The 23833-nt window shown below is 53.6% G+C and overlaps 1 protein-coding gene and 1 non-coding gene across 2 annotated transcripts; one reads left to right on the top strand and one right to left on the bottom strand.

The window, feature by feature from the left end:
- LOC104479135 (uncharacterized) lies at positions 1-1287 on the bottom strand. Its single transcript, XR_015259643.1, has one exon. It is a non-coding gene; the product is annotated as an uncharacterized LOC104479135 (transcript).
- Positions 1288-18334: 17047 nt separating this feature from the next.
- AGTR2 (angiotensin II receptor type 2) lies at positions 18335-20471 on the top strand. Its single transcript, XM_010116735.2, has one exon. The coding sequence runs from the start codon at positions 18404-18406 to the stop codon at positions 19520-19522; it is 1119 nt and encodes a 372-aa protein (XP_010115037.2). The 5' UTR covers positions 18335-18403; the 3' UTR covers positions 19523-20471.
- Positions 20472-23833: the final 3362 nt, after the last annotated feature.

Consider the following 23833-nt stretch of genomic DNA (forward strand, 5'->3'; position numbering starts at 1 on the left):
TCAAAATGTGGCCATGGAGGTGTCCTATCCCCTCACAAAATACCATGCGTAGCAGAGAAGTGCCAGCAGCATGACCTTGCTGGGGAAAGCGGAGGGGCCGGGAGCTGCACTGGTGCCAGCCACCCTGCACTTGTCTTCACTTGCCAGCACAGGTGGCATCGCGCAGTCCATCAGGTCCCCTGGATGGGGAATGTGGAGCGCCGTTGTGTTGTGAGGGCCCAAGAAGGAACAGTGCAGCCCTTCAATCGCTCCCCTGTGTGTTGCAGTCCACCGCAAGAACCAAAGCATCTTGCAATCGCATTTCCAGGGGTTGTGGGATAGAAACACATACTTCAGTTTTGGCAGTTCAGTGAACAAGCGGATGGGGAGGGAGCTGAGGTTGTTCTTGCTCAGGTGAAGGAAGTGCAGCTTGTTTAAGTATGAGAAAGCAGAGTCTGAGATCAAGGAGATCCAATTGTTGTTCAGATACAAGTTTCTCAAGTTCAGCAGATGTCTGAAGGTGCAGTCAACAGCAGTGATTCTGTTGGCTTCAAGGTGCATGGTCTTGAGCTGGATCAACCCATCGAAAAGCTGATTAGGCAAATCAGTGATGAAGTTGTGTCCTAAATTTAGCACACCCAATCTGAGAAGCTTTGTAAAAGCGCCATTTTGAATGATCCATATCCGATTCTTCCTGAGATTCAGATCGTACAGGGTTTCCAGGTCCTTCAGGGAATCTCTGCCAATGGCTTCTATGTGGTTGCCTTCCAGGGACAGCCTCGTGAGGCTGGAGAGGTTCCTAAAGGCTTGTGGGACATACCGCATGTTGTTGGAGGCCAAATCGAGTCTTTCTAAAGAAGGCAGATGTGAAAATAGAAGTGGATGGATTTCGAAGATATTGCAGTGGGATAAGTCCAGGCTGATGAGGTTTAACAGTCCTCTGAAAGTGTTCACGTGCAGGTAGGTGAGGCGTGAGTTCCTGCTGAGGTGCAGCTCTCGCAGCTTGCTGAGAGCATGGAAGGTCCCCGGGGACAGGAAAGTCAGATTGTTTCCATCTAGCCAGAGACTGTGCAGGAAAGTCAGGTTTCTGAAGGTGTTGGTGGTGAGAATCCGCAAATAATTATTAGAGAGGTTTAAAGAGACAGTGGATGCTGCTATTTCTCCAGGGAGAGCTCTCAGTCCAGCCCTGTTACAGTGGATAATCTCTTCAGGTGCACATTTGCACATGCTTGGGCATGAAACAGATATATTCAGAGTCAGTCCAGACTTTGCTGCACAAATAAATATAAATATAACAAGAAAGAACATGACCAGCTGCAAGTCAGCCACCACATCTAATACCTGTTGTAGAGAAGTAGAGAAGTAGGCAAGAAAAAGAGCGTGTACCTTTTGGACAGCTGAACAGCAAGCATTGCAGGATCGGTTAGGCTGTGCTTTCAGTGCGCGGTAAAAATAAATTAGCCGGTTCTTCCTGCTGCAGACCAATGGGGATCAAGCCTTCAGGCAGATAAAAGCCGATTAAGTGCCGCCCTGCTCTAAAGAGCATTACTGAGACGCAGGGAGATTTCTCTGCCAAGCATCACGCTCTGACAGTGGTTTTTGCTACCTCCTGCGTTCCATAAACAGCAGCAGCTAACAGACTTCCCTTGGGATCTGTCTGGGAGAGGCTCCTGCTCCTGGGTTGATCACAGTTCTCAGGATCTGCTTAGCAGTTTACTCAAAAAACCTCTGTTTTAGGGGGGGATTTTTAGACTTTTCTCCAGTTAGGGCCTCAGCAAAGGCAGCTGAGAGCGGCTCAATGTGAGATGAGGGTCTCTCGCCCTGGTGTGGCTGCGCGTGCTGGCAGATGCCCTGGGCTCAGGCCATGACCCGGACACCACGGAAAGTGGAGCTGCGGCTGAGCCCTGAGCACAGCCCTGTCCATGGCTGTGACTCCTCTGTGGTAACATGGGAGACTCGCAGGAGCCGCACAAGCCTGACGCTCCCTGCCAGCTGGTAATGTGCGGAGGATTGCTGTGTCATGGTGGAGCCTGTTCTTGGGATAAGCCCTGAGCCATCTATGAGTGGTAAAAGTTGATCCCCATGGGTGAAAGGCAGAGCACCCCAAGGGCATTGCCCTTCCCGGGGCACTGCCTGTGTCCAGCAGGTCTGAAGATGATGCTGAGCAGCTGGAGCTGGGCTTGGTCCCTAAAAGCCCATGTTCTTGGGCCCCTCCCTGGTTTTTATCCTATACCCAGAGTTCAAAGGAAAAGTGCAATCAGGGGGCTGATTCATGCAGCCAGAGATCAGCAGTCTGCAGGCTGATTATTTTGCTTACGATGCCAAGAGAGCTAGACCCAGGCCTTGCAGCTGATGTGTCAGCAGGGCAACCAGTGATGCAGTTGCTGCTCTTGTTTTTTCTTGCTCTTTTAATTTTTGTTTTCCCCCTCACTTCTCTCTGCTGGAGTTCTCATGTTTTTATGTGTTTGAAGCATCTTCGCTGAGAACCCTCCCTCCAGGTGCATTTCCCTGCTATTAGTTTCTTGGTCTGCCTCAGTTTTTTTGTTTCATGTTTTAAAGATTTCTGTTTCCTTTCTCTCCCCTGCTCTGCCAGCTCTGTCCAGCCAGTGGCTAAAAACCCAAATATATGATACACCCAACCGCAAGTGTGAATTGGACAAATTTGCAGATCCATTGTTTTCTTGGCAGAAGCAGATCAGTTTTCCTGTGCTGTTAAATTGCTGTGTTGGCTTCAGCTAGTTCTGTTTTCTTCTTCATTTTTTCAAGAAACAACCCTCCAAAGAACAGCTTCTCCCTGGAAGCTTGGCTGGGATGGCCCTCTTGTGTAATGGAGACCGTCTTCCAGCTGTAAACAACATCATTTGTTTAGTTAGACAGACTTTGCCACAGTGTTACTAGGGGCCAAAAGCTGGTTTTCACCCTGAGAGCAGTGGTGACGGCACCTTGCCAAGGAGCTTGTCCTGGGAGCCCCAGAGGAAGGTGGAAAAGTGTGCTGCTTGACCCATCCAGCTACTCACATTTGGGGCCATGCTGAAGGTTTTGGTGGGTGAATCTTTGTTTTCTGTATTCCTGGCTTAGCTCAGCCTGCCCTGTCAAGGACATCACTTAGGAGGGATGTCCTGCTGCTGGGATCTCCATGGCTTCTCTTACCTCCTGCTGCAGCATGGCTTTGGTTATCCACTGCTCCACAACTTTGTGTTTCCCTGTGAAGGAGACAGATTTCTGCTGGTCTCTCTGCAGGAGGAGTGAGCTGCTCTGTGTCTGCTGGAAATGGTCTCACCTCTAGCTGAAGTTTTGTAGCTCAGGCTGAAGATCCAGTTTTCTCTGGTGTCCTTTGTATTCTACATAGGCTTTATTTCTGGTTGTAATTCCAACAGTGTTGCCATGTTCTAGGCCTTATTTAAGCCCAGCTCTCTCTAATTCTCCTTGATTTCATATTGGAAATTTTCAGAGACCAAAAGTATGCAGCTCTTAGAGCTCATCATTGCCAGATGTTGCTTAACTGGACCAAAAGACGGTGGTGAAACAGGACCACGCAGCCACAGAATGTCTCCTTGCTTCAGAGCCTGTGGGCCCAAGGAAGCCCATAAGTATCAAAATGACCAGGTTTTTACACCTTGTCGTGGGTTTGGCAATTCCAGTTGCTTCCTGTGATGATTCCATGATGCACAAGGGGTGGCAGCTGCCTTGCCAGGATTTCAGCCATGGCCGCCGCCTGGGCCGCAGGGCCACTGGGCCACACTTACTGACGGCAGCTCCCTTGGGGTGGAAGCAACGCAGTGATGTGCTGTCGCTCAACACTGTGGAGACCTAAACATTTGTTGAAGGCTGAGGGTTGATCCGAGATGATGACGACAGAGATATCCTGTGTGTGCTGCAGTGTGCTGTGCTCCTTTGCAAGAAGCACTCAGCATTGCCTGTCCAGCTTCTGCTTCTTGAGCATCCTCGCTGCAGTCAGCAGTAGCCAGCGTCACTACCACGACAGATGCTGCAGGGACAAGGTAAAGATGTGATCCTTGAGAAGAACAACCACATCATTTTTGTCTCTAGATACTTTTTTAACAAATGCTTTCCCACTGTGGTCCATTTAATTATGAGCATTATCTCTCGGGCTGTCTTTTCCAGGCTCAGCTCAGCTCTTTGTGCTTCGCATGCAGGGATTTTGGTTGTCTCACTACATCTGCTAGGAGGGTTTTCTGGAGTGCATCATGTTTTGGCTGAGGTGGCTCATCCTTCCGGCTTTAGTGGAAAGGCTAAGCCACTGCAGGTCTTCTGTTAGAATGAATGTATTCCACCCACTGCATGACCATGAGTTTGTTTTGTCTTTTCTTCAGTCACTGATTTATCTGACATTTGGGATTTATAGCCCAGCACACCCACTTCAGAAATTGTTTGGAAGTGATGTCAAGAGCCTTGCCTAATATTGCAGATTTTAAGGAGCTGTATTTGCTTTACAGGATCGAGGTTTGATACAAGCAGTACAAACATCTAATTTGGGATGGTCTTGCTGGTCTAATAAGTTAAAAGAGCAAAGTTTACCTTCTTTAAACTTTCTGGTGGGCAAATGTGGGTTGAGCAGAATAACTTAATAGCTTTGTTGATTAAAAGAAGGATTAAATAAGTTGGAAGATTAAATAAGTTGGAATACCCAAATGTCAGGAATATTCTGACTTCCCCAAAGCTTCATCTAGCTGGTGAACTCTCTTTCATCTGTATCTCCGCATTTTTGGTAGATAAGAGAAATTCCTGACAAAAACACATAAAAAGTGGGAAATGATGCTTGCAGTGAGTATAGTTTGAAACAGCAAAGGAAGGAAGACTTTTATTTTTAAAGGATCTCTTGAAAGAGACCCCCTGGGTACTCTGTAGCCGTATAAAACTGGCCAGGGAGTCCTAGCTCTTTCTAAAAAATCACTTTGAGACCCTAAAAAGAAATGAGAAGTGTGCTCACACATCCTTTAAATGCTGGGTTATATACCGATACATTAACACTAATAAAGCAGAAGCTAGACAGGCGGGAGCTTTCTACCACAAGTTGTGGGCGTCAATGTCTTGACTTCTGCTGCTCATCACAGCAACTGGTCTGGGAGAAGTGAGCAGGAGAAAATTACCTGTAATGAAAAATTGTTCTTTATGAAAGTTGAATGAGGGTTCCCATTGCGATCTGGCTGAGCAGGTCTCACTTGCTGAAATGCTGTGCTTCAGCCATAGCGGCGTTAGCGGGATTTAGGCTCTATGCCTGTGGTGGGCAAGCCTTGGTGCCTGGTGGTTCATCTTTATCTGGGGCTGTGGCTGGAAGGTGTGCAGCACTTGGGAACGGAGCTCTGGCCAAGTCCTGCTGCCTTTAGCAAGGCCAGGCAAGCTGCTGTGCTCCTCCCAAGAGCGGGCAGCCGTGCCAGGGCGCCGGTGCACTCCCTGCCTTTAATAGCAACGGGTACAGCATGTTTTCAAAGTCTGTCACTTTTGTGCTTGTTTTCTTTACTACTTTTAGTAACTTGTAAAATGCTTACAGCCAATTATTTGAACAAACAATGTCATGGAGGATAATCTCTGTTTTGGCAGTGCTATCAGCTGGACACAAACATCTCATAAAATAAGTGCTTTGGAAAAGTTTTCTGCATGCTGGAGGTGGAACAGGCATCCCTCTTCCCTCCAAACTGCCTCGGAGACACTCTAGACATTGAACTGTTTCAAAAACTGGCTTCTTCCAGCAGATGAATGGGACCGTACTCTGATGGGTCCTGGCTGAGTGGCCCTTGTGTTCACCACCGTGCTGCTGTGAAGCAGAGAAACAGGGCTTTTCCCAGGCCTGCTCAGTGCTTCCACGTGAAATCATGGCTCCAGGAGGGAAACTGAATCACTGACCAAGGTCTTCCCTTTAAAAATGGTAGTAGTTCTCCCTCCTGACCAAAACACTGGGTTTGCAGACACCTGCTGTCAGAAATGATCATGCTTCATTCAGAGGTATGTGAGACAGCGTTAAGACCCAGCACGCCAAGGCAAGAACCATGGATGCTGGGTATGAGCAGGACTCTCTCCCTCAGCATCAACTTTCAACTGGTCGCTGCTCACAACTGCTCTCCTCCCTAAGGCCCCGAAAAGGATGCAAGAAAGCAACTTTCTCTGCAGGAGTGCTCTGGGGCTGGGGAAGGTTGAGGTAGATATTCCAATCTTACTTGCAAGACTGAGCAATTAATCCTGAAAGAAACCTTTAAACAAACAAAGGCGGGAAGGAGGAATGTGTATAAAAGTTTATGGAGTGCTAGGGGAACCTAGCTGCAGGCAGGATGGTTTCGGTGAGGGTGTGCAAAAGGCCTGTCGTTTGGCATGATGCAAATGTGCCATCCAGCACGATGGAAATCATCACTCCCCCGGTGGTGTGTGGGAGCTGGGTCCCCAGCTCCTGCCACCAGCCCCAGGACCAGGGAGTCAGGTCATCCTTCTGTAAATTAGCACCAAATGGGTCAGAGCCATACCGTCCTGCATTTTGTTATGCATCCTGGAGAGCACATTTATGAGAGATTTTTTTTTTTTCCCCTCTTGCTTTCTCCAAAAGGAACAAATCAAGCCTGTGAATACAGTCTGCATCTGGATCCCACATTGCTTTGAGGATTTGGCAGGCTGGCAAGGTTTAACGTCAAGAGCTGGCTCCAACGGTCTGCTGGCACAGTCAGATACACTGCCTGTTCGGAATTTTCCATCCCTGACAGCAGCACTTCCCTGCAAAAACCAAGACCTAGGACTTGGAGTGCATGGATTCTTCTTTTTTTTTTTTTTTTTTAATTTGCACAATTGATCAGAAGTTCCTATTTGAATTGTGTGTGGTTTTGTGCAGGTGTTTTTTTTTTTTTATTTTGGGTTTTTCTGGAGGTTGATTTGGAGTTTTTTTAACACTTCTAGTGACTTCTTTAGATGCATGGTCTTGATCTTGAGGACAGAAAAGTAAATCTGAGTGCTGTCTGTGAACCTGCAGCAAAATTTCTTGCTTCTCTTGAACTGGGATTTTTTTTTTTCCTTAGTATAAAAGACATGCATAAAATCCTTCCCCAAATACATGCCCCAGAGAGCACTAACTCCTCACCATTTAACATCAAACAGGTCTTCCTGTGGTGAAAACTCCCAGCTTTTGTACCTTTGCAGCCAGATGAACAGCAAATAGCCTAAAGACTCTGCCCCTGTGCTGAGCTGTGTGATGGGCTCTGACACAGCTGGATTTACCAGCCTGGTTGTGGAAGCCGGACAAACACGTCCTGCCAGCTCAGGAGGCACTAGCTCAGCTGCAGTGCTGCATAGCACAAGGTTGGCTTGTGCAGGGACAGCTTCGGCATCCGTATCGGGTGTACCTTCTATTTCACAGCCATTCATGTACAGAAGTACACGTGTGATGAAGAAAGAAATAGTGGGGCAAACAGAAGAGGGAGAGTTTTTATACATTGGCCAAATGGAGCTTTGGAGTGAGAACTTGGGATCAGGTAAGGAATCGGATGTACTGAGCACTGGCAGGGGAAAGGGTGGCAGCAAGACTTGGCAAAGGGCAGCGTGAGGAATGACCCCGTTGCACTAGGTACATCGGGCCCATCTCTCTTCTACTAAGAGGCAGGAACTGAGCACAAAGTTTCAAACAGTTTTGGAGGTAGAACAGAATAGACACAGTCTGTATCTGTGAGGATCAAAAGTGCATCTGGAAAGGAAAATGTTATATTTAAATCGAAACAATTTATGTTTGTTATCTCTGCAAAGTAAACATTCTCATGCATTTGACTTTTTCCCCCTGCTAACAAAGCACACTGGATGTTTAGTGAAGGACTGAACAAAAGCTTTCACCAGTTGTTCACGTGAAAAGCAACTAGCAGCAAGAATTCCTGGCTGAGGGTGTCTTGTCACATACTGTTAGTAAAAAATTGAATTAATATGAGTCAGAGTGAGTGCTGACATCTCAAGTCATTCACCTGAGAGCCAGCAGTCCTCCGGACCTGAGGCAGGGTATGTACAGGGGGAACTGGTGGCAAGAGGTGCATTTCTTCTCCTTTGCAGTGAGATATGTGGCTTCTGCACTTGCACATCCCACATGCTCCTACTGACCTGCTTGGTAGGTGTCTGGTTTAGAGAAAGGACAGAGTTCTTGCAGCATGTCTCTAGAAGGTGCATTGTCTGTTTAATGCCTCTTGAACAAAACAGAAACTCTAATAGTGATTCCAGTATGTGGGAACTGAGTGCAAATCTTCGGTTTAAATATTTTTTGTTAAGTCTTGACTTTTTCAGCCCCCAAGATATTATGAATGTTACTGTTTCCTTTACAAATTTTCTCTATTTTTTTCTTGAGTAATGCAAATTCCAGTGGTTTCAGGGTGTCTCTCCTCCTCCTCTGCCTTTTCCATGACAATCTCAAATGAGGGAGGAATGATGGGAAAATGAAGAGGAAGGGATACCCTAAAATCAAACTAAACATTTAGGAATGGGGTCCAAAACCACCGCCCCTAGCCCTAACCATGGCCCAAAACCCCGGCCCCTAGCCCTAACCATGGCCCAAAACCCCGGCCCCTAGCCCTAACCCTGCCCCAAAACCCCGGCCCCTGGCCCTAAACCTGGCCCAAAACCCCGGCCCCTGGCCCTAAACCTGGCCCAAAACCCCGGCCCCTGGCCCTAACCCCGGCCCCTATCCCTAACCCCGACCGATAGCCCTAACCCGGACCCTAGCCCTAACCTCGGCCCCTAGCCCTAACCCTGGCCCAAAACCCCGGCCATTAGCCCGAACCCTGGCCCAAAACAATGGCCCCTAGCCCTAACCCTGGCCCAAAACCCCGGCCATTAGCCCGAACCCTGGACCAAAACCCCGGCCCATAGCCCTAACCTCAGCCCCTAGCCCTAACCCTGGCCCAAAACCCTAACCCTGGCCCAAAACCCTGGCCCCTAGCCCTAACTCTGGCCCCTGGCCCTAACCCCGGCCCCTGGCCCTAACCCTGCCCCAAAACCCCGGCCCCTGGCCCTAACCCTGGCCCAAAAACTCGGCCGCTAGCCCTAACCCCGGCCCCTAGCCCTAACCCTGGCACAAAACCTCGGCCCCTAGCCCTAACCCCGGCCCCTAGCCCAAACCCTGGCCCAAAACCCCGGCCACTATCCCTAACCCCGACCCCTAGCCCTAACCCTAGCCCTAACCCGGAACCTAGCCCTAACCTCGGCCCCTAGCCCTAACCCTGGCCCAAAACCCTGGCCCCTAGCCCTAACCCCGGCCCAAAACCTTGGCCCGTAGCCCTAACCCTGGCCCAAAACCCCGGCCACTAGCCCTAACCCTGGCCCAAAACCCCGGCCCCTAGCCCTAACCCCGGCCCCTAACACTAACCCCGACCCCTAACCCTAACCCGGCCCCCAGCCCTAACCCCGGCCCCTAGCCCTAACCCTGGCCCAAAACCCCGGCCCCCAGCCCTAACCCAGGCCCAAAACCCCGGCCATTAGCCCTAACCCTGGCCCAAAACCCCGGCCCCTAACCCTAACCCCGGCCCAAAACCCCGGCCATTAGCCCTAACCCTGGCCCAAAACCCCGGCCCCTAGCCCTAACCTCGGCCCCTAGCCCTAACCCTGGCCCAAAACCCTAACCCTGGACCAAAACCCTAGCCCTGGCCCAAAACCCTGGCCCCTAGCCCTAACTCCAGCCCCTGGCCCTAACCCCGGCCCCTGGCCCTAACACCGGCCCCTGGCCCTAAACCTGCTTCAAAACCCCGGCCCCTGGCCCTAACCCTGGCCCCTAGACCTAACCCCAGCCCAAAACGGCGGCCCCTAGCCCTAACCCTGGCACAAAACCTCGGCCCCTAGCCCTAACGCCGGCCCCTAGACCTAACCCCGGCCCAAAACCCCAGCCGCTAGCCCTAACCCCGGCCCAAAACCCCGGCCCCTAGCCCTAACCCCGGCCCAAAACCTTGGCCCCTAGCCCTAACCACGACCCAAAACCCCGGCCCCTAGCCCTAACCCTGGCCCAAAACCCCCGCCCATAGCCCTAACCCTGGCCCCTAGCCCTAACCCCGCACCCTATCCCTAACCCCGGCCCAAAACCCCGGCCCCTAGCCCTAACCCTGGCCCAAAAACCCCGGCCCCTAGCCCTAACCGTGGACCCTAGCCCTAACCCCCGCCCCTAGCCCTAACCCTGGCCCAAAACCCCGGCCCCTATCCCTAACCCCGCCCACTAGCCCGAACCCTGGCCCAAAACCCTGGACCCTAGACCTAACCCTGGCCCAAAAAGCCCGGCCCCTAGCCCTAACCCTGGCCCAAAACCCCGGCCGCTAGTCCTAACCCTGGCCCACAACCCCGGCCCCTAGCCCTAACCCTGGCCCAAAACTTCGGCCCCTAGCCCTAACCTGGCCCCTAGCCCTAACCTGGCCCAAAACCCTGGCCCCTAAACCTAACCCTGGCCCCTAGCGCTAACCCTGGCCCCTAGCCCTAACCCTGGACCAAAACCCTGTCCCCTAGCCATAATCCTGACCCTTAGCCCTAAGTCTGGCCCAAAACCCTGGCCCCTAGCTCTAACCCTGGCCCCTGCCCGAAAACCCTGGCCCCTAGCCCTAACCCTGGCCCAAAACCCTGGCCCCTAGCCCTAACCCTGGCCCAAAACCGTGGCCCTAGCCCTAACCCTGGCCCCTTGCCCTAACCCTGGCCCCTGGCCCAAAACCCTGGCCCCTGGCCCTAACCCTGGCCCCTGGCCCTAACCCTGGCCCTTTGCCCTAACCCTGGCCCAAAACCCTGGCCCCGAGCACTAACCCTGGCCACTAGCCCTAACCCTGGCCCCTAGCCCTAACTATGGCCCAAAACGACCGCCCCTAGCCCTAACCATGGCCCAAAACCTCGGCCCCTAGCCCTAACCCTGGCCCAAAAAGCTGGCCCCTAGCTCTAACCCTGGCCCCTGGCCCAAAATTTCGGCCCCTAGCCCTAACCTGGCCCCTAGCCCTAACCTGGCCCAAAACCCTGGCCCCTAAACCTAACCCTGGCCCCTAGTGCTAACCCTGGCACCTAGTCCTAACCCTGGCCCAAAACCCTGGCCCCTAGCCCTAATCCTGGCCCTTAGCCCTAAGTCTGGCCCAAAACCCTGGGCCCTAGCTCTAACCCTGGCCCCTGGCCCAAAACCCTGGCCCCTAGCCCTAAACCTGGCCCAAAACCCTGGACCCTAACCCTAACCCTGGCCCAAAACCCTGGCCCCTAGCCCTAACCCTGGCCCAAAACCGTGGCCCTAGCCCTAACCCTGGCCCCTTGCCCTAACCCTGGCCCCTGGCCCAAAACCCTGGCCCCTGGCCCTAACCCTGGCCCCTAGCCCTAACCCTGGCCCTTTGCCCTAACCCTGGCCCAAAACCCTGGCCCCGAGCACTAACCCTGGCCACTAGCCCTAACCCTGGCCCCTAGCCCTAACTATGGCCCAAAACCACCGCCCCTAGCCCTAACCATGGCCCAAAACCCCGGCCCCTAGCCCTAACCCTGGCCCAAAACCCCGGCCCCTAGCCCTAATCCTGGCCCAAAACCCCAGCCCCCAGCCCTAAACCTGGCCCAAAACCCTGGCCCCTAGCCCTAACCCTGGCCCACAACCCCGGCCCCTAGCCCTAACCCTGGCCAAAAACCCGGGCACCTAGCCCTAACCCTGGCCCAAAACCGTGGCCCTAGCCCTAACCCTGGCCCCTAGCCCTAAGCGTGGCCCCTTGCCCTAACCCTGGCCTAAACCCCGGGCCACTACCCCTAACCCTGACGCCTAGACCTAACCCTGGCACCTAGCCCTAACCCTGGTACCAAGCCCTAACCCTGGCCCAAAACCCTGGCCCCTGGCCCAAAACCCTGGCCCCTAGCCCTAACCCTGGCCCCTAGCCCTAACCCCGGCCCCTAGCCCTAACCCTGGCCCAAAACCCCGGCCCCTAGCCCTAACCCTGGCCCAAAACCCCAGCCCCTAGCCCTAAACCTGGCCCAAAACCCTGGCCCCTAGCCCTAACCCTGGCCCACAACCCCGGCCCCTAGCCCTAACCCTGGCCAAAAACCCGGGCACCTAGCCCTAACCCTGGCCCAAAACCCCGGACCTTAGCCCTAACCCTGGTCCACAACCCCGGCCCCTAACCCTAACCCTGGCCCACAACACTTGCCCCTAGCCCTAACCCTGGCCCCTAGCCCTAACCCTGGCTCCTGGCCCAAAACCCCGGCCCCTAGCCCTAACCCTGGCCGAAAACCCCGGCCCCTAGCCCTAACCCTGGCCCAAAACCCTGGCTCCTAGCCCTAACCCTGGGTCCAAGCCCTAACCCTGGCCCACAACCCCGGCCCCTAGCCCTATCCCTGGCCCAATACCCCGGCCCCTAGCACTAACCCTGGCCCAAAACCCCGGACCCTAGCCCTAACCCTGGTCCACAACCCCGGCCCCTAACCCTAACCCTGGCCCACAACACTTGCCCCTAGCCCTAACCCCGGCCCCTAGACCTAACCCTGGCCCCTGGCCCAAAACCCCGGCCCCTAGCCCTAACCCTGGCCAAAAAACCCGGCCCCTAGCCCTAACCCTGGCCCACAACACTTGCCCCTAGCCCTAACCCCGGCCCCTAGACCTAACCCTGGCCCCTGGCCCAAAACCCCGGCCCCTAGCCCTAACCCTGGCCAAAAAACCCGGCCCCTAGCCCTAACCCTGGCCCAAAACCCTGGCTCCTAGCCCTAACCCTGGGTCCAAGCCCTAACCCTGGCCCACAACCCCGGCCCCTAGCCCTAACCCTGGCCCCTAGCCCTAACCCTGGCCCCTAGCCCTAACCCCGGCCCAAAACCCCGGCCCCTAGCCCTAACCCTGGCCCAAAACCCTGGCCCCTAGCCCTAACCCTGGCCCAAAACGCCGGTCCCTAGCCCTAACCCTGGACCAAAACCCCGGTCCCTAGATCTAACCCTGGCCCCTAGCCCTAACCCCGGCCCCCTAGCCCTATACCCTGCCCCAAAACCCCGGCCCCTAGCCGTATCGCTGGCCCAAAACCCCGGCCCCTAGCCCTAACCCCAGCCCCTAGCCATAACCGTGGCCCAAAACCCTAACAGTGGCCGAAAACCCTCACCGTGGCCCAAAACCCTAACCCTGGCCCCTAGCCCTAACCATGGCCCAAAACACTGGCCCCTAGCTCTAACCCTGGCCCAAAACCCTAACCCCGGCCCAAAACGCTAACCCTGGCCCGTAGCCCTAAACCTGGCCCAAAACCCCGGCCCCTAGCCCTAACCCCGGCCCCTAGCCCTAACCCAGGCCCCTCGCTCTAACCCTGGCCCAAAACCCCGGCCCCTAGCCCTAAACCTGGCCCAAAACCCCGGTCCCTAGCCGTAAGCTCGGCCCCTAGCCCTAACCCTGGCCCAAAACCCAGGCCCCTATCCGTAACCCTGGCCCAAAACCCCGACCCCTAACCCTAACCCTGGCCCAATACCCCGGCCCCTAACCCTAACCCTGACCCCTGGCCATAACCCCGGCCCCTTGCCCTAACGCTGGCCCAAAACCCTGGCCCCTAGGCCTAACCCTGGCCCCTAGCCCTAACCACGGCCCCTAGCCCTAACCCTGGCCCAAAATCCCAGCCCCTAGCCCTAAACCCGGCCCAAAACCCCGGCCCCTAGCCCGAACCCCGGCCTCTAACCCCGGCCCCTAGCCCTAACCCCGGCCCAAAACCCTGGCCCGAAGCCCTAAACCCAGTCCCTAGCACTAACCCCGGCCCAAAACCCTGGCCCCAAGCCCTAACCCCAGCCCCTAGCCCTAACCCCGGCCCAAAACCCCGGCTTCTAGCCCTAACCCTGGCCCCTAGCCCTAACCCCGGCCCCTAGCCCTAACCCCGGCCCCTAGCCCTAACCCTGGCCCAAAAACCCGGCCCCTAGCCCTAACCCCAGCCCCTAGCCATAACCGTGGCCCAAAACCCTAACCGAGGCCCAAAACCCTAACCCTGGCCCAAAACCCTAACCCTGGCCCAAAACCCTAACCCTGGCCAAAAACACTGGCCCCTAGCCCTAACCCTGGCCCAAAACCCCGGCCCCTAGCCCTAACCCCGGCCCCTAGCCCTAACCCAGGCCCCTCGCCCTAACCCTGGCCCAAAACCCCGGCCCCTAGCCCTAAACCTGGCTCAAAACCCCGGTCCCTAGCCGTAACCTCGGCCCCTAGCCCTAACCCTGTCCCAAAACCCTAACCATAGCCCAAAACCCTAGCCCCTAGCCCTAAGCCTGGCCCCTAGCCCCAACCCTGGCCCAAAACCCCGACCCCTAACCCTAACCCTGGCCCAAAACCCCGGCCCCTAACCCTAGCCCTGGCCCCTGGCCATAACCCCAGCCCCTTGCCCTAACCCTGGCCCAAAACCCTGGCCCCTAGCCCTAACCTGGCCCCTAGCCCTAACCACGACCCCTAGCCCTAACCTGGCCCAAAACCCTGGCCCCTAGCCCTAACCCTGGCCCCTAGCCCTAACCCTGGCCCAAAATCCCAGCCCCTAGCCCTAACCCCGGCCCAAAACCCCGGCCCGTAGCCCTAACCCCGACCTCTAACCCCGGCCCCTAGCCCTAACCCCGGCCCAAAACCCTGGCCCCAAGCCCTAACCCCAGCCCCTAGCCCTAACCCCGGCCCAAAACCCCGGCTTCTAGCCCTAACCCTGGCCCAAAACCCCGGCCCCTAGCCGTAACCCCGGCCCCTAGCCCTAACCCTGGCTCAAAACCCTGTCCCCTAACCCTAACCCTGGCCCCTAGCCCTAACCCTGGCCCAAAACCCCGGCCCCTAGCCCTAACCCCGGCCCCTAGCCCTAACCCTGGCCCAAAACCCTGGCCCCTAACCCTAACCCCGGCCCCTACCCCTAACCCTGGCTCAAAACCCTAACACTAGCCCAAAACCCTGGCCCCTAGCCCTAACCCTGGCCCCTAGCCCTAACCCTGGCCCAAAACCCCGGCCCCTAGCCCTAACCCTGGCCCAAAACCCCGGCCCATATCCGTAACCCTGGCCCAAAACCCCGGCCCCTAGCCCTAACCCTGGCCCAAAACCCCGGCACCTAACCCTAATCCTGGCCCCTAGCCCTAACCCCGGCACCTAGCTGTAACCCTGGCCCCTAGCCCTAACCCCGGCCCCTAGCCCTAACCATGGCCCAAAACCCTGTCCCATAGCCCTAGCCCTGGCCCCTAGCCCTAACCCTGGCCCAAAACCCCGGCCCTAACCCTAACCCTGGCCCCTAGCACTAACCCCGGCCCCTAGCCCTAACCCCGGCCCCTAGCCCTACACCCTGGCCCAAAACCCCAGCCGCTAGCCCTAACCCTGGCCCCTAGCCCTAACCCCAGCCCCTAGCCATAATCGTGGCCCAAAACCCTAACCGTGGCCCAAAACCCTAACCCTGGCCCAAAACCCTAACCCTGGCCCAAAACACTGGCCCCTAGCCCTAACCCTGGCCCAAAACCCTAACCCGGGCCCCTCGCCCTAACCCCGGCCCAAAACCCCGGCCCCTAGCCCTAACCCTGGCCCCTAGCCCTGACCCGGGCCCCTCGCCCTAACCCTGGCCCCTAGCCCTAACCCCGGCCCCCTAGCCCTATACCCTGACCCAAAACCCCGGCCCCTAGCCCTAAACCTGGTCCCTAGCCGTAAACCTGGCCCCTTGCCCTAACCCTGGTCCCTAGCCGTAACCCTGGACCCTTGCCCTAACCCTGGCCCAAAACCCCGGCCCCTAGCCCTAACCCTGGCCCAAAACCACGGCCCCTAGCCGTAATCCTGGCAGAAAAACTTAGACCCTAGCCGTAAACCTGGCCCAAAACCTCATACCCTAGCCCTAACCCTGTCCCAAAACCCCGGCCCCTAGCCCTAGCCCTGGCCCAAAACCCCGGCCCCTAGCCCTAACCCCGGCCCCTAGCCCTAACCCCAGCCCCTAGCCATAACCGTGGCCCAAAACCCTAACAGTGGCCGAAAACCCTCAGCGTGGCCCAAAACCCTAACCCTGGCCCAAAACCCTAACCCTGGCCCAAAACACTGGCCCCTAGCTCTAACCCTGGCCCAAAACCCTAACCCCGGCCCAAAACCCTAACCCTGGCCCCTAGCCCTAACCCTGGCCCAAAACCCCGGCCCCTAGCCTTAACCCCGGCCCCTAGCCCTAACCCCGGCCCCTCGCTCTAACCCTGGCCCAAAACCCCGGCCCCTAGCCCTAAACCTGGCCCAAAACCCCGGTCCCTAGCCGTAAGCTCGGCCCCTAGCCCTAACCCTGGCCCAAAACCCTAACCATAGCCCAAAACCCTAGCCCCTAGCCCTAACCCTGGCCCCTAGCCCTAACCCTGGCCCAAAACCCAGGCCCCTATCCGTAACCCTGGCCCAAAACCCCGACCCCTAACCCTAACCCTGGCCCAAAACCCCGGCCCCTAACCCTAACCCTGACCCCTGGCCATAACCCCTACCCCTTGCCCTAACCCTGGCCCAAAACCCTGGCCCCTAGCCGTAACCCTGGCCCCTAGCCCTAACCACGGCCCCTAGCCCTAACCCTGGCCCAAAATCCCAGCCCCTAGCCCTAACCCCGGCCCAAAACCCCGGCCCGTAGCCCGAACCCCGGCCTCTAACCCCGGCCCCTAGCCCTAACCCCGGCCCAAAACCCCAGCCCCAAGCCCTAACCCTGGCTCAAAACCCTGTCCCCTAACCCTAACCCTGGCCCCTAGCCCTAACCCTGGCCCAAAACCCCGGCCCCTAGCCCTAACCCCGGCCCCTAGCCCTAACCCTGGCCCAAAACCCTGGCCCCTAACCCTAACCCCGGCCCCTAGCCCTAACCCTGGTGCAAAACCCTAACACTAGCCCAAAACCCTGGCCCCTAGCCCTAACCCTGGCCCCTAGCCCTAACCCTGGCCGAAAACCCCGGCCCCTAGCCCTAACCCTGGCCCAAAACCCCGGCCCATATCCGTAACCCTGGCCCAAAACCCCGGCCCCTAGCCCTAACCCTGGCCCAAAACCCTGGCACCTAACCCTAATCCTGGCCCCTAGCCCTAACCCCGGCACCTAGCTGTAACCCTGGCCCCTAGCCCTAACCCCAGCCCCTAGCCCTAACCCTGGCCCAAAACCCTGTCCCATAGCCCTAGCCCTGGCCCCTAGCCCTAACCCTGGCCCAAAACCCTGGCCCCTAGCCCTAACCCTAGCCCAAAACCCTGGCCCCTAGCCCTAACCCCGGCCCCTAGCCCTAACCCCGATTCCTAGCCCTAACCCCGATTCCTAGCCCTAACCCGGCCCCTAGCCCTAACCTCGGCCCCTAGCCCTAACCCTGGCCCAAAACCCCGGCCATTAGCCCGAACCCTGGCCCAAAACAATGGCCCCTAGCCCTAACCCTGGCCCAAAACCCCGGCCATTATCCCGAACCCCGGCCATTAGCCCGGCCCCTGGCTTTTAGGGGCTCTTGAGAATTCTTGAAGGCTTGAGTGGGTCTATAAGGACTTAATTAAAAAGGATTTGTCTCTTTCTGTTATGTAAAAAAAAAAAATTAGGTATGATACCTTCTTTATTGACTGTAAAATGTTAGTTTCAAAAATCCCCTGCTTAGAGTGCAGACACAAGCTGTTGAACCAGAACAAAGACAGACCGGTCAGTTACCTCTCCTATTTTAGCTGGTTTGTAGCTACCTTTTTCCCTACTGAAACCCAGTCCCGATCTTTCTAAATGAATGGCAAATATTACTGTTAAATCCAATGACTGCAAGGACTGAGCGCTTGACGCTCTATCGCTTGTATCTACATTGAAAATATTTCTTTCACTGTTCTGATTAAAAGCCGCCATGAGGGCAGGATACGCAGATGTGCTTTGAGAAGGACTCTGACAGTAAATGGCATTTTGCAACAATCCTTCAGTGTCTTTGTATCCAGCCCTGTGAATTAAAAAAAGGTCAAAGCTTGCTTTCCTGCGAGCCTTGTTAAAAAGCTGCTTTCACGCCTGTGAAGTCCCAGGAGACCCTCAGGTGTGAAATACCTGATCCCCACTGGCGAGTGCTGCCTTTCCACGTTATTTTCAGTGTGCAGAGTGCTGGAAATAGTATGAGAAAGCTGAGAAAAGGATCATGAGGAGCTTCAGTGCTGCCTTTGGTCATAGAAGTTCCTGAAGTATCTCTGGCTCCTGAGTCAATAATTGTTCTGCTCTGCTGGCCACAGACAGCACCAGCTGTAATCACAGATAAAACCCAGCTGCTTGCTTCTCTGCCAGCCTAATTAAAAAGTGCTGTGACCTCCCCAGAGCTAATTGTGTCCTGTCAGTGGGACAGAGGAATGGAGTCCAGCAGGGTTGCCTGGTATTTCAGCACTCAGCTTACTGACATAATTTTAAATGGTTTTTATTTTATCACGACTGTGTGATTCCAGAGCTAGGACGGCTGCAGAGTGCATGTCTAACGCATGGTTTCTGACCTGCAGGTGAGCGATGTGACAGAAAAGTGCTGCTAGCACATGAATTTCCTGCAGAACCTCCCTTTCCACCAGCACCAACATGCAGAGTAGCTGCTCCCTGGTCGTCACCACCAGAGAAACTCTCCAGGTCCTCTATACGGCACTGACAAACTCATCGGCTGCTTTGCGCTCGCCCCCTCCCTGCCCACTTACCTCGTCGGATTATCAGTTTTCGCTAATTCCAGCACTCTTCTCTGTGGTTTTTATTCTGGGGTTGGTTGGCAATAGCATGGTGGTTGTGGTGCTTTGTCGTCACCGTGGCCCCAAAACAGTCGCTAATATCTACATTTTCAACCTGGCCATTGCAGATTTGCTGTGCCTCACCACCCTTCCCTTCTGGGCTACCTACTATGCGCAGGGGTACAACTGGCTCTTTGGGTCTCTCATGTGCAAAATCTCCAGTTCAGTCCTGTGCTTAAACATGTTTGCAAGTATATTTTTCATTACATGCATGAGCGTGGACCGTTACCACGCTATTGTCCATCCTATTCGCTCTCAGAGAAGAACTCCACAACAAGCTTATTTTATAGCATTGGTCATGTGGGGCTTTGCCTGTTTGTCCTCCCTCCCAACTTTTTATTTCCGTGACACTCACTACATTGAAAGCTTGGAGGTCAATGCTTGTATTATGGCCTTCCCTCATGAGAATTATGTAAAATGGTCTGTGGCAACAGCCTTCCTGAAGAATACACTTGGCTTCTTCATCCCCTTGACAGTGATCACCATGTGCTACATCTGGATAAGGAAACACTTGCTCAAAGCACAGGAGTTTGGGAAAAACAAGCAGAAGAGGGACAAAGTCCTAAAACTGGTGGCTGCTGTTGTTGTGGCCTTCTTAATTTCCTGGCTCCCGTTCCACATTTTAACATTTTTGGATGCCTTGGCTCATATGAACATCATTAACAACTGTGATGTGACAGGGATCATCGACACGGCGCTGCCATTCAGCATCTTCATGGCATTCGCCAACAGCTGCATCAACCCTTTGCTGTACTGCTTTATTGGCAGCCAGTTCCAGGAGAAGCTCCATCACTTGTTTAAGCGACGAGTTTATCAATTTAACAGCCATCGAGAGAGCTCTTCTTTGAGGAAAGGGAGCTGCTTCAGAGACGCTGAAACTGCTGTGAGCAGGGAAGGGGGGCTCGAATCCTTGCTGTAGGCACTGGGGCATGATGTGGGGCAATGTCAGTGCAACTGCTGTCCTTGCAGCGGTGACACTCCTCTCTTCTGTTCCCTTTGTTTTGTGCCTGTTCATTCACCAGCTGTTTGAAGGAAAATCTGTTTTTCAGATGGGGATTTATTCTTCCTTCCTTTCTGCAATGAGCACTCAAGCTTTACGTAGAGGAAAGATTCTGGCAAATAAATATATTGATGGCATTTTAAATGTCAGCTTGTGCGTGGCTGAGATCAGGCAAGTGTTTAGACGCGAAAGACAAAACACAAAAAGACGAAATATTCCAAAGGACTACTGCACAACAGCAACAATTGTGTAGGTGCTGAGTGTTATACTCTAAGCTGATTTTCTAAAAGAGATTCTCACTAGAGAATGTGTAAATAAAGCAGTGAAGATACTTCTGTACCTATCTGTAAGGAAATATTTTGACCTCTATTTTATATATATAGTTTAAAAATATATGTCTAGAGATGTTGTATGTATAATGCATCAAATATACCTCCTGCTTGCCTTGACCTGGGATCCTGAGAACAGGTTGAGACATGGTTCTGCAAAACTGCTTGTGGCAGGAGAGCATTCCTGGGGGAAAGTACAACCACATACATATTTTTACACTTTCTCAGAGCAGGTAGCAGGTTCGCAGGCCAGATGGTCCTTTGCTTTGATTCAGTGTGGTCACTTTTGACAGTAATGCCCCCAGAACTGAACATGCTATGTCCCACTGCTACATGGGCGTGCTGAGTCCCATGCACTGTCCAGAAGCCTCTGGGAAAAGGACTTGAGTTTTGCCTAGACTTTTGCATTTTAAATGTCAATTACTACTGTAATTTTGGGATACTGTGTATACAAAGCTTCAGTGACTTCTAGAGCAAAACCATGGTGTGATTCCTAAGACTTACCCACATCTCAATACGGGAGTTTACTCATTTGTAAATAAAAGAAAGAAGGGGAAGGAAAAAAGTATTTGGCAAATACTGATTCTATTTTGAGGTCACTTTTGATGATTATTTTAAATTTTCTTTTGCTGGAGAGATACTGGTCCTTTTGGAGCCTTCAGAAAAAATCATGTTTGGTAAGCTCAATCTAAAAGAGAGATCTTTTCACACCTTGCTCAATTGCCAGCAGGTTGTCCCCAGGCTGGGTGACCCAGGGTGACCAGAAGATCATTAGCTTCAGGGAATTCTCTCTGACAAGTTACTCTTGAGTCTTACATTAGCAGTTTTGGGTCCATGGGTCAGAAATTATACCTGCCGGTTGGGTAACCAGGATTCTGGCCTCCCTGTAAGTCCCCAACACTGGCTGATGCCTGGAAGCTGTAGGAACCTAGTGCAGGAGCCATTGTTCAGTGTTAGGGTGGAGGTAATTTTCTTCACTGGTGCCCTTGAAAATGGGATTATGCAACAAATGTGCCAGTCTCAGAGTGATACGAGATGAAAAGTTTCTGCAGAACTTGGTGAAACAGGGCCTTGACCACAAATAACCACTTCTCCCTGTCCTGGTGTGGTCTTCTGCAATGGTGTACATAGCTGGAGATGCTTGTCCCAGAAAGTGGAAGAGCTGCTAATGCATCTCCCTTGGAATGTTTTTGTTGAAAATGTTCCGAGGAGCTAATAGTGTCTGGGACGTCGGATATTTCTGGAAGGACAAACTGTTAATTGCTTAGCAATGAGCACAACAACGCAATCATGCTAGAGCAAAACAAACCACCATAGTAAGAAAATTACCAGGTGTTCAAAGTGCCAGGCTCAGAGCAGTAATAAGAGGTTATGGAGGCTTTTCACCTTTGCTGCAATACAGGGCAGTAATGAACACAACTGTGCCGTTAATTTGCATCTTTGTAGCCTTAAAACAAAAGCTAAACTACACCATCTGACCCCAGTGATACCTGTGCTTCAGCTGTACACATCCTGAGCGTACGCACAGACCGCACATGTTCTATATGTCAGTTTGGACCGGCTCATAAAGAACAGTTTTTAACAAGTATCATGCCTTCTGCCTGGTGTGTAGACCTATGCAAATAGGGAAATACTTCAAGAATCTGAAATCCAGCTCCAGTTGCATTTAAATCTGTGAAAGTCTACAGAAAATGAGGACAAATCTTTCCTGAGGAAAGAGCAGCGCTGCAGCATCTCCCACCGCTGCAGCTGGAGGGCAGGGATTATTGACCGCTTGCCAGGGCTGAGGCAGCTGCACTTAATGTTACTGTCCCAGAAACAGGGAAACGAAAAAGAGTATTAAATGGGAGGCAAAACTGAGAGGGGAGGAAAATGCCTTCTTTCAAAATGCAGTTTCAAAAGACGTCTACCCTGAAGGTCATATTCTGCAAGAGTGACAAACCAAGTGACCCCGTCAGCACAGCAGTGTGACATTTCTGTTTGCAAGATCTGCCTTGTACCTCTAATAGGTCATGAATTTGAGTAATGTGGTTAAACATCTGAAAAACTGCCTGGAGAGGAACCTGAGATGGAAGTAGGGGGAGTGCTGCATCCAGGGTTTCGCTTTATTTTTAGAGAAAATTGAATAATGTTGAGCTCTATGAATTTCTTCCGTCATGCTCAAGTTTCTCATGAGATTTTTTTTCAGGGATTTTTAATGGAAAATGTGGGGGGTTTCACAGTTTCAGTGTGTTGTGTTTATTTTTTCAGGATTTTCTGTGAAATAATGTGGTCAAAAATTTAAGTAGTTTTTTTTCCTTGAAAATTTAGAAGCTACTTTTTTCCTTGCAAAAGAATATTTTGCTGATATTTCCAAATGATTATAATAGTTGTGCAGCGCTACAGCATCTCTCTGTCAGACCCCAGATCCCCCTCCCACCCTGGTCCTTTGCAAACTCTGTGTTCCCTTAGGCACTCTTAGAAAAGGCAGCCAGCCCACCCAGGGCAGGAGCCCTGCAGCCCCTTGGCAGAGGGTGCAGGCCTGGGAACCCCGCTCGGCTGAGCCAGCTTTGCCGTCCCACAGCCCCCTGCGCCTGCCCCAAGACTGTGCCCTGGAGCAATTCACGCAGTTTTGGCAGGGACATAGGGAGTGTGCGTGGTTGCTTGGTGTCTCGTTCGCTCTGCAGGTGTGGTGAGATGTATTTATGAGCAACAGCTGGATTTTGGCTGGGGCTGCACCCGCTCTGCCCTGTCACGGTGCAGTCATCGTCAGTGGAGAGGAAAGCCCGCTGTGGGAGGGGTGCGTTGTGATTTACCAGGTTGAAGTGCTGATGGGTTTGGAGCCAAAGCTGAGAGTGGTAGCAGGGTTTCTCTGGAGAGGGGGATGTTCCGAAGCACTTCTGGGCCTGTCAGTGGGTCCTTCCCCAAAGAGGGATAGAAGCAATGGTTTCCTACAAGGGTCGGTCAGTCTGTCTCTGTCATATTTGCACAGCAAATCCTGTTTGTGGCTTCCTTTTCTAGCTGCAGTTGATTACTCTCAGCTTAAATGAATTGCAGAAAGAGTCTCAGTCCAAACTGAGCATCCTGTGTGTGTCCCTGAGCAGACTTGAATATCTAACTTCAATATATGAAGCAGAGAAAGTCACTGGCATTTATTAGCATGATCTAGCACTCGGTGGTGAGCTAAATGCTTTATTTATGTAAGATATACAATAAGAAATGTTTAGTACAGCATGTTCTCCCTGAGAAGTCAACACAGCCTGAGCCTGTGCTGGCACCCACTCAGGACGCTTGTCCCATTCCTCTGGCCAGATTTTGGACAGGAATATCATCTTGCCATCTTGCAGCTGACTGCCACAACTTGGCTGGCCTTCACAACACATCCCGTTGTCCTGGCTGAAGGCCAAGAAGGTGCCGTGCAGCAAGTCAACTGCTCACATTTCCCCATAAAAATGAGGGCTTTTGGATACTGTAGTTGAGTGGTCCTGGCGGGAACACAGGAAACCTGAAGCGTGGGTATGGAGGTGATCTGGCAGCCTTTCCTTCATGCTGGCAGACCTGCTGCTCTTGTCTCAAATCTCCTTCCCTTGGAGGAAAATGAGTGCTGTTTTTGGGAAGGGCTGCTCCATTCAGCAAGTTCCTGGGATGTGCCTTCCTCACGTCTGCCTGCTGCGGGATTCGGTCGGGTACAACAGAGAGGGGCTTGTTGGTGCTGGCCCATGGGCTCTTCCAGGGGGGGGTTGTGAGTCTCCTATGACTTTGTCTCACCAGGTACCTTGCTACAGAAGGAGCCCAGGGCTGCTGTCTTCAACATCATGTATCTTCTGGTCTGAGTACACTGGTCAGCCTTGCTGTTTGGCAGAGCATCCAGTGAGGTACCTGCTGAGAGCCAATGCTCCTCCCTGTTTGCTATGTTTCACTT

This window comes from Chlamydotis macqueenii, chromosome 11 (genome assembly GCF_036417535.1).
Source record: "Chlamydotis macqueenii isolate bChlMac1 chromosome 11, bChlMac1.mat, whole genome shotgun sequence".
Lineage (NCBI taxonomy): Eukaryota > Metazoa > Chordata > Aves > Otidiformes > Otididae > Chlamydotis > Chlamydotis macqueenii.

Excerpts from the sequence above, each read along its gene's own strand:
- AGTR2 (XM_010116735.2), top strand. The coding sequence starts at position 18,404 with ATGCAGAGTAGCTGCTCCCTGGTCGTCACCACCAGAGAAACTCTCCAG.